Source organism: Lathamus discolor, chromosome 8, assembly GCF_037157495.1.
Source record: "Lathamus discolor isolate bLatDis1 chromosome 8, bLatDis1.hap1, whole genome shotgun sequence".
In the NCBI taxonomy this organism is placed as follows: Eukaryota; Metazoa; Chordata; class Aves; order Psittaciformes; family Psittacidae; genus Lathamus; species Lathamus discolor.
In genome coordinates this window covers 5,530,234-5,540,369 of record NC_088891.1, presented here as the reverse complement: position 1 = coordinate 5,540,369, position 10,136 = coordinate 5,530,234, and the positions used below count along the sequence as shown (strand labels likewise).

At 46.9% G+C, this 10,136-nt stretch overlaps 1 protein-coding gene across 1 annotated transcript; it reads left to right on the top strand.

Annotated features, from left to right (window-relative positions):
- Window positions 1-1,380: 1,380 nt before the first annotated feature.
- On the top strand, window positions 1,381-9,756 carry NR2F2 (nuclear receptor subfamily 2 group F member 2). The gene is given in 8 exon segments (XM_065688085.1): window positions 1,381-2,139; window positions 2,142-2,339; window positions 2,341-2,515; window positions 4,294-4,425; window positions 4,428-4,708; window positions 4,710-4,757; window positions 4,759-4,822; window positions 8,052-9,756. Coding segments are annotated over 8 exon segments (1,227 nt in total). The 5' UTR covers window positions 1,381-2,085; the 3' UTR covers window positions 8,327-9,756.
- The last annotated feature ends 380 nt before the right edge of the window (window positions 9,757-10,136 follow it).

The window sequence follows — 10,136 nt, the reverse complement described above, 5'->3', positions numbered from 1 at the left end:
TGGCGAGGGGAGCGGGGTGCGCGGGGGGACACCCGGTCCCCCGCGGCGGTTGTGGTAGCGGTGGCAGCAGCGGGGCGGCGCCTGCCTCTAGGACCGCGCGGCGGCGGCGGCGGCGGCGGCCATGGTTTAGGCCGCGCAGGAGGCGTCGCGGCCCAATGAGGGCCGAGGGGCGGGGCGCGAGCTTTTGACCAGTCAAACGCCGGTCGGGGTAAGGGAGGTGGAAGGAAGGGGAAGGGGGGGGGGGGGGATCTGTGTGTGTGTGTGAGGGGGGGGTGGTTTGCGCTGCGCCTTATAAGGCGCGCGGTCGCCATGGCAACGCGCGCTAAGTTGCGGGCAGCCGTGTCAAAGTTCACTCTCCCGCCAGCGGGGGCGAGCGGCCGGCGGGGAGGGAGGGAGGGAGGGAGGGAGGGAGAGGGAGGGGGAGCGCGCGGGCGCGCGCGCTCCTCACGGCTCCGGCTCGCCGCTACGGCCCACGCGCCGCCCGCCCCGCCCCGCCCCTCCCATTCCGCGCCGGTGGGGGGGGGGGTGGGGGGGGGTGTAGTGGGGGGCCGGTGGGGTGGGTGAGCCCCCTCTTCGCTCTTTTAATTGGGGGGGGGGGGGAGAGGGTTGTCGCTATTTCCCCCCCGCCCCGTTCCCCGCGGTGGTTTTTTCTCCCTCCCTCCCTCCCCGGCTGAGGAGCGATGCTGCGCGCTGGGTTTATGATCCTTCCCTCTCTCCCTCCTCCTCCTCTCTCTCTCCTCCTCCTCCTCCTCCTCCTCCTCCTCCTCCGCTCCCCTCTTTTATCATCCTGGCTGGCTGGGCGCTGCTGTGCTGGCGAGTTGACTCCTTCCCTCCCCCCCGCCCCGCGGCCCCCCCTCCCCCCGCCCGCGCCGTGAGCACCCGGCGGCGCGGAGGCGAGAGCCCACTTGCGAGGCGGCAGAAGCAGCATAAGGCAGCGCGGCGGCGGCGGCAGCGGCAGCGGCAGCAGCACCCGAGCGGCGGCGGCGGCGGCGGAGGGGACACGGCGCGGCGGGAGCGGCGAACCGAGGAGCGAATAAACGATCATAATTAATAATAATAACAATAATAATAATCAAAACAGAGCGAGGAGAGGAGGAGGAGGAGGAGGAAGAACAAACCCAAACAGCCAGCCCCCCCACCCCCGAGCCCAAAAGAGGGAGAGACAGAGAGAAAGAGAGCAGCGCCCGGGCGGAGCGGCGGAGAGGAAGAATTAAAGCGAGCGAAGGAGGAGGGAGGAGAGACAGAGCAGAGAGAGAGAGAGGAGGAAAGAGGAGGAGGAGGAGAAAGAGGAGAGGAGAGAAAAAAAAAAAAGAAAAAAAAAAAAGAAAAGAGAGAGCCCACAAAAACAAAGCGATCGCGGTTGATGTTGCTGCTGCTGCAAGCTGGACTTCCAAAAACTACGGCGAGACCGGCCGCCTCTCTCCGCGCCGAGAAAAGTCTCCTCCGCAGCCGCGCGTGGTTTTTTCCGCTGTGTGTGTAATCTTTAACCTTTTATTCATTCTTATTTTGATGGCTTTCCTGAATGGCTGACTGCGAGCTTCCCTGGACCTGGCCCCCAGACACCCGCCTCTCCTCCTTCAACTACTCTGCTGCAGATCAGCTCTAAGAGAGAGAGAGGGAGATCTTTGAAGAGATTTTCTTTTTTTTTTTTTTTTCCTCCTCTCTCTCTCTCTCCCCCTCTCTCCTTCCCCCCCTCCCCCCTCCCCGTCCCAAACCCCCCACTACCCTCTTTTACTTCGCTCTCCTGGAGCCCAGACAATCGACTCGCAACTCGCCCCCCCGCACACACACCTCCATCGCCCCGTGCTTCTGCACCTCCGCCGGTACCGGGAGATCCCCCCCGCCCTGAGCCTCCTGAGAGGAAAAAAAAAACCAAGGAAACAACAGGAAAAAAAAAAAAAAAAAAGAGAGAAAAAGGGGGCAAAACAATAGAAGAGAGAGGGGGGAAGAGAGAGAGAGGGGAGGAGGAGAGAAAAAAAAAAAGCAGAGAAAAAGACTGCTGCAAAGCTGATCTGAACAGCAAAGCAAACAAACTTTGAAAATAATAAGGGGGAACAGGAAGTTTGGCAACGGTGTCCCATAGATATGGCAATGGTAGTCGGTGCGTGGCGAGACCCCCAGGACGATGTGCCGGAGCTCAGGGAACGCAGCCTTCGCAAGCGCCGCCTGTGCAGGGACCCCCGGCCGGGGCCCCGCACACCCCGCAGACCCCGGGCCCCGGCGGCCCCCCCAGCACGCCGGCCCAGCCCAACCCGCCGAGCCAGCAGAGCCAAGGAGACAAGCAGCAGCAGCAGCAGCACATTGAGTGTGTGGTTTGTGGGGACAAGTCTAGTGGCAAACAATTATGGCCAGTTTACCTGCGAGGGTTGCAAGAGTTTCTTCAAGCGGAGTGTAAGGAGGAATCTCAGCTACACTTGTCGTGCCAACAGGAACTGTCCCATTGACCAGCACCACCGCAATCAGTGTCAGTACTGCCGCCTCAAAAAATGCCTCAAAGTTGGCATGAGACGGGAAGGTATTGGGATTTCATTTGTTTTGCAATTTTTTTTTCACTCGCTGCGTTTTGGGTTTTGTTGTTCTCTCTCTCTTTTTTTTTTTTAATATATATATTTATTATTATTTTTAACCTCCCTCCCCAAACCCAACCAGAGCCTTTCCTTCTCCCACCCTCCCCCTCACCCTCAATAAACAGACAGAAACTTTCTCGCAATGAAAGAAAGAGGTGCTGGGAGGGTGGGCAGGAGCTCTTGCATGCTTTTCTCCCGCACTCGTAATTGATTTGTGTTTGTTTTGATTTTGCTGATGGAGCTTTATTGGAAGTGGATTTTAGTTTCACGCTGCTTAGGAGCGAGATGAGGATTCTGACGTGTGGTTACTTCATGTTTCCTCCTGCATGCTCCGAGTTAGCTGCTCCGGGCATGTGTATGTGTGTCTCTGTGCGTGTGTACACACACAAGAGATGCACACACAGGCACACATATATGTATATAATATATATATATCCTCCAGCACCCTGTCTTAGATTGCAATTTTACACAGGCGGTTCAAATTACTATTACAATGGGACTCACCCTACCGAGGCTCTACAGCACTCCACTGTGGATTCCCAGCTGGATTTTTCCTTTAAAAATACATATACATGCACATCTTCGTGCGTGTGTGTATGTATATATATGTATATTGCCGTTTGCCTGCCTTTCCTGGTTGTTATTATCCCACTTTTCCTTTCTTCCTCTTATTTTCTCGTTCCACCGGGAGAGGCAGGAGGGGAGTTAGGAGGGGAGGGTGGCGGGGGGGAAGGAAAGAGCAGCCCAGAAGTAAGTGTGGGGTGCTCGGGTCTCTGCAAGTCGAGTCTTTGTGATATAAAATTAGACGGGAAATGTGAGCCTGCAGTTTTCCAGTGCGTGCTGTGTGTCTGGACGCTGCTATGTAGGTTAAGGGTTAGGGGGCTTGGGACTTGCTGGGCTTCTCTCTTTGTGTTTCTGCAAGAGTAACTAACCTTGTAATAGTGGCGATAACAAATACAAATCAAGCACATTTTTAGGCGTTCTCCCTTCTTGCCGTCTCTCTGCCTCTGAGCCCTTTTCCTCTCTCCTTTTTCTCTCGCTGTCACCGTGTAAATTTATTAACAAAATGAAAGGCCCACTTTCCATGGGCAGCAGAGGAAGGTGCCTTTGGATCATGCCCCCAGCCTCGCCAGGGGATCTGCCGGGATGTTGAGGGTGATGTCGGCTCCTTTGATATTTTTTTATGAGGGGGGGTGTGTATAATAACACCAGCAGCAATATATTCAGTGGGCGAGAAACGCGTGTGGGACCAGCGCCGGGGATTTTGAACTGAAGTGCTTCTCCCCTCTCCCCTCCTCCTTTCCCATCCTTTTCCCCTAGCCCCAAATCAATAAGCTGGTTGAGGTGTAATGAAGAAAAATAACCGGGCACACAAAGACGTACCCTGCATCTCTTGAAGGAGGGGAGGCGGTGGAGGGATTGGAAGGGGGGGAAAGAACCGGCTTGTGTGTGTTTTGGAAGTGAATATCTCGGGCTTCTGCAGGCAGTCCGGCTGAGCGGACAGCATTGCTCTGCTCTTATTGTTGCTTTGACTTGACCCGGGAGCTGCAGAGCCTTAAAGCGAGGGTACGGGCTGAACTCTGGCCGAAAAAATGCATGTTTCCCTCTTAAACTGACTCGGTCCGGTGTCACACGAGCACGCACAAGCACACAAAGCAGGCTGTATTGGAACCGATGGTCGCAATTCAGATATTAATAGCTGTAGTTTCTTCTTTATTTACTGCAGCGGTCCAGAGGGGCAGAATGCCACCCACACAGCCAACTCATGGTCAGTTCGCCTTGACAAATGGGGACCCTCTCAACTGCCATTCCTACCTATCCGGATATATCTCCCTTCTTCTGAGAGCAGAGCCCTACCCACCTCCCGCTTTGGCAGTCAGTGCATGCAACCCAACAACATCATGGGCATCGAGAACATTTGTGAACTGGCAGCTAGGATGCTCTTCAGCGCGGTGGAGTGGGCCAGGAATATCCCCTTCTTCCCAGACCTCCAGATCACAGACCAGGTGGCCCTCCTGAGGCTGACCTGGAGCGAGTTGTTTGTCCTCAACGCTGCCCAGTGCTCCATGCCCCTCCACGTAGCTCCGCTCCTGGCAGCTGCCGGCCTCCACGCTTCGCCAATGTCTGCTGACCGAGTGGTCCGCCTTTATGGACCACATACGAATCTTCCAAGAGCAAGTAGAAAAACTGAAAAGCATTGCATGTCGACTCCGCAGAATATAGCTGTTTAAAGGCCATAGTCCTCTTCACCTCAGGTAGGCAGCATTTCTTTGCTCTTCCTTTTTCCTCCCCCGGGCCCTCCCCGAGAACTGTTTGCTTTTCCAAAGTGTTATTGCCTGACACCCCACCACCGCTCCTGCTCCCCAAAGCGCGGCGCGCTCTTCTTTCCTTTTAGGATACGGTGCCCTGTGGTCTCCCCTTCAGGGCCTCGGATCTGAGCATCCCATCTGTGCGGGAGTGCAAAGTAAAAATAAATTAAGAAATAAAGAAATAAAACACACACAGACATACAAAATAGACAACCTAAAGACACCCCAACCCTAGTTGAGTAATGCTGGGGAAGAGGGGGCTCGGGTCGAGGCACCCATTCGCCATGAAAGACTGCGCTTTTTCCATTGAAAAGAATATTTTATTTAACAGTATAGCTCTGGGTTGTTGCATTTAATGACACGCATCTGAACAGCAGCAAAATCTGTTTGATGTTGTTAAATACAAGTCGTCCTATCAGTGAAAACACTTAAAAAAAAAAAAAAAAAAAAAAAAAAGAAAGATGAGCATTTTATGGGCAGCCAGGAAGGGGAAAAAAGCCCTGCAGGATTAAAAATTGAATTAAAAAAAAAAAAAGAAGTTAAATGCACAAAGCTGAGTTTAAAATATGTTCCCTGCCATCCCATAAAATAAAATAAATCAACTTTTCAAAGAGCTGTCTCTGATTTAAACAGAACGTGGCAGTGAGCAGTTCTGTGTCATTTAAGCTAAGGGGAAAAGTTTGCATTTGTACCCAGCAGGAACTGCAGGCTCCAAAGCGAGTAGCGGGTGCGAAAAGATCGTTACCATAAGTAGACAGGGATAGTATGGAAAAGTAAGAGGCGAGTGGAGCTGCTGCTCCGCAGTGTAATTCCGGGGTGGCACAACTATGCCTCTCCGAGGAAAAGACCTCGAGGTGTTTCTTAGATAATCAAAGAGAAGGGGGGGGGGGGGGGGGGGGAAATACGTGTCAACTTTTGCTGCCTAGAAATAGTGCATGAGTTATAAAGCAATAATTGAGTGCGTTGTGAAAATCTAATTAGCTTGCACTAGAGTTTAACCTGGGTGAGTAATAATCCTGATATTAACTCTGGAGGCTAAATTTTTTTTTATTCTTATTATGGTTTTTTTAAGCAACAACAAAAAAAAAAAAACCACTCCTGTGCTCGCTAATTTGTGCAATACGTTATCTCAGATTGCTAACTTTAAGGCTGCATCGGCAAGCCAATGTGCTGGAGCCCTAGAAGTTTTGGGGATTAAGTTTAAAAATCCATAGATTTCTTCTGTAACTCCTTGGAAAGCTTGGGAAAGTGGCCACGCGATAAACATATGAATGGAAGCAGGACCTGTAAAATAATTACTCATCGGAGTTTTTTAAAGCCTGATATCAGGAAACAGGAAAAAAATGTAGTTTATGTGGGAAAAGAAGGGCTCACAATCCGTTCCTTGTTGTGTTAAAGGGGGTCTGGGGAACGAAGTCATTTTCTGGACTTTGTCCAGGTTCTGGGTCGTGACCTAAACTTCCTTTTATATATTATTGCTTTACACATAAAAAACTTCTCCTTTTTTTTTTCCCCCTCTTTTTTTCCTCCCCCCCCCCCCCCCCCCAAATCACTCGTGCTAAAGTCCTGAGGTGATCAATGAGCAGGGTGCATGGAGCCATAGGGACACAGGGATCCCGAGTGGGAAGGGGGAGGATAAGGGGTGCTCACTTCATTTTTTTTTCCCTATCGTTTTCTAGGATGCATTTTCCTCTCTCCCTCGCACAGCGAGGATCCCACACACGCTCACATCCCTCCCCAAGCCCCTCGCCAGCTCACACTCACACAGAGGAGTTTATTTCCAATCCTGCCTTTTCTCCCACATCACTTATTTTATTTTTCCCTTTTATTCCCCCCCCCTTTTTTTTTTAGCCTTCTGAGAAAACAATCGTCCGATCCTGTCGTAACTGTTTAATTTATTACTATTTTCAAAATGTGAGGCCTGGCGTGTAAATTGCCTCCCAACTAGATAAACGTTTCTTGTTATCTTGATTCTGGGGGAGATAGGCCGCATGCAAGGGAAAAGAAAGAAATAAAATAAATATAGGGTGATGCCCGCAGCTCCTGCAGCACCCCAATAACACACTCTGATGTAAAGCAGACGCAGATAGATGCATATAATGTTTGCTGCAGCCTCTTTTAAGAGGAGGGAGGGGGGGAAATCTGGGTTCTAATGACTCGCAGAATATGCATGTGTTAGCCCTGCGCCTAGGAAAGCCACAGGGAGGTCAGGTCACAACCTGTGCTCTTTCAGCACAGACGTCTCTGATTTAAAGGGAACTTATTGTATTTTAGCGTATCAGGGAAAAAAAAGGGGGAAAAAATGTCCAGACCCTATCAGGGAGTTTTCTTCTTGTAAGGGCCTTTAGGTTTAAAAAGAAGAAGAAGAGGGAAAAAGAAAAAAATAGAAGGGGGAGTAGAGAGGGGGGAAGAAAGAAAGAGAAAAGAAAAGAGGGGGGAAAAGAAACAGCTCAAATGAACAGAGAGATCACAGTTTGCATGGCTGCCTCTGAATAGGCTAAACTGACAAGATCAGTTTTAAAGGGCCACTTAAATCAGTTTCAAAGACTGAAGAAAAAACGCGTTGTCTTCTTTGGGGGAGAATCTGTTGCTGGATCCGGGGCGCCATTATCTTTGGCTGGGCCAGTTTTTGATGATGATGATGATGATGATGATGGTTATGATTTCTATCACTATTCTTACTACTCCTTCTCATCACATGGGTAGGCTCTCCCCAATTATTTTCCAAGGAGAGGGGAGAAATAGTGGCTCCCTTTCCCCCCTTTCGACTCAAGCTTTCACCGCCTTCCCCCAGCCTTTTCCCCCTAAAAATATAGATGCACAAAATTCCACTTGGCCAACACCTCCTTGTCAGCCCCTCAGGTCTGTCGTGCCATGAGAAATCTCCACTCTGGGAGCTGGGCTCAATCCTAAAGGAGACCCTCCAGAAGAGAGAGAGAGAGAAATACAACCCCACACGCATGCACAGAAAGAGATTGTCCCTTTTGGTAAAACCTACTGAAGCTGGGGGGCGAGGTGATGGCGCAAGATCTACGCTTAATTCTAGCCATTAAAAAAAAAGATCAAATTTAAAAAATTCTAAAATAAACCACTTTTTAATCTGATGATTGTTTTCTTTTTTTTTCTTTCTTTTTTTTTCTTTTTTTTTCTTTTTTTTTAATACACTTTCTTCTAGATGCCTGTGGTCTCTCTGATGTAGCCCATGTTGAAAGTTTACAGGAGAAGTCACAGTGTGCTTTGGAAGAGTATGTTAGGAGCCAGTATCCCAACCAGCCAACACGATTCGGGAAGCTATTACTACGTCTCCCCTCCCTTCGCACTGTCTCCTCTTCTGTCATAGAGCAATTGTTTTTCGTCCGTTTGGTAGGTAAAACCCCCATAGAAACCCTAATCAGGGATATGTTACTGTCTGGCAGCAGTTTTAACTGGCCTTATATGTCCATTCAATAAAATATTCGAGAGAAAAAAAGAAAAGAAAAAAAAAATCTTAAAAAAAAAAATTTAAAAAGAAAAAATTGAGAAGGGCGATGAAAGAGAGTGAAAGGAAAGCAAATGACATTTGGGTTCTGGTTGTTACTTAAATTTCCTTCTGCTAAGAAAGGATGTAAAAGGATGTTACAAGTTTGCTAAGAGAAGACAGGAAAAAAAATTAATGGACTGTGAATTAAAAAAACAAAACAAAACAAACGGAGAGACTGTCAAATGAACTTTTACAGAATGCATTAAAAACTCCCGTGTCGTTCCGAAAAAAAACTTGCTACTTCTCATTTTTTGTAAAAAATTCAAAACTAAAGAGAGAAAGAAAAAAGAAAGAAAGAAAAAGGAGAAAGAAGAAGCGAGGAAGTGATGTTGGGCTTTTTCTTTTTTTCTTTTTTCTTCCTTTTTTTTTTTTTTTTCTTTTTCTGGGGTAAACTTTTTAAAAAAAAATCTCGCTTAAAGTGCATTTAAAGGAAATTTGGAGAAAAAAAATTAGCAGAACGGAAGAAAGTAAGTCTTTTTTTTCCAAATTATTAATTGTCCTATGTGTCTATGTACCTATAGCTGTTCTTTTTTGTATTTTTCTGGTTTCAAACCAGTTTATTCTGTGGTTCTATAATAATTTTTGATATAACCTTGGCTTCTTTAAAAAAAAAATAAATAAATAAACTGTGTATCCTTAAAATATATGTTCTGAAAGAATTAAAACTGAGTCCATGAAAGTATCATAGGAAGAAAGGAAAAGAGAAAAAAACCCCTCAACAACACAATGATGGAAGCGCACTTAAGGTGGTGACCCAAAATCTAGCTTGAAGCTGAGAGAGCTATAATTATATAGACCCGAATGAACCACATGTGTCATATAACTACCCCCCATTCTAGGTTTTTTGATATTTCGGTCAGAAAATGAACTGTGGGGATTTATTATAGGTAGAAGGAATTTGTGTCCAAGACACATTACGGTTTTTGATTTAAAAAAGAAAAAAAAAAAAGAAAAAAAAAAAAAAACAAAACCAGGCAAAGTGAACTTTTGTAATTTGAATTGGGTTCCACATAGTTCATCATGAATTGTTATTAAACTCCTCTATCTGTTTGTATATTTGCAAGCCCTTTGTATTATAATAATTGTTGATATTTTCCCTTTTTAAAAAATACCATTGAAATCAGCATGACAAAATAACACTGTTGGCACTTATAGATAACGTGATTGATTCAGTATCTTAGAGTTTACAGTTTTGTGTTTAAAAAAAAAAACTGAAGGTTTTTTTTTCTTTTTTTAAGTGCAACATTTCTGTATACTGTAAAAGTTATAATAACTGAACTGTTTGGTCGAGTCTTTGTGTGTTATATTCCAAGGAAAATTGAAAGTATTCAGAAATTAAAATATTATTTGATATCTGAAACTTGTTTGGCTGTCATAAATGTCTTTCAGAAACCGCATTACTTCTCTCTAGTTTGCAGTCATTTGAGTCCATAGGCGATTGATTTGTTTACTTGTCACAGTAAGTTTGTAGCAGATGTATTGTAGTGTATTTACCTGTTTAATTCCGGGATGGGGGCGGAGGACTTAAGTTCGTGGTTTATCTCTGGTTTTAGGAAGTACTATGCTGAAATGGTAAACCATCAACCCCCATTCATCTAATCCTCCTGTTAATTAAAAATGGATTTTCTGGGGTAAAAAGAAAAAAAAAAAAGGCCCTTATTTTTGTCACACTTAAGTGCCTGCGTAGGAGAGGTATTGTTGTGAAAAAGTATTAGAAATCTGGAGATCAGTATCTATTTT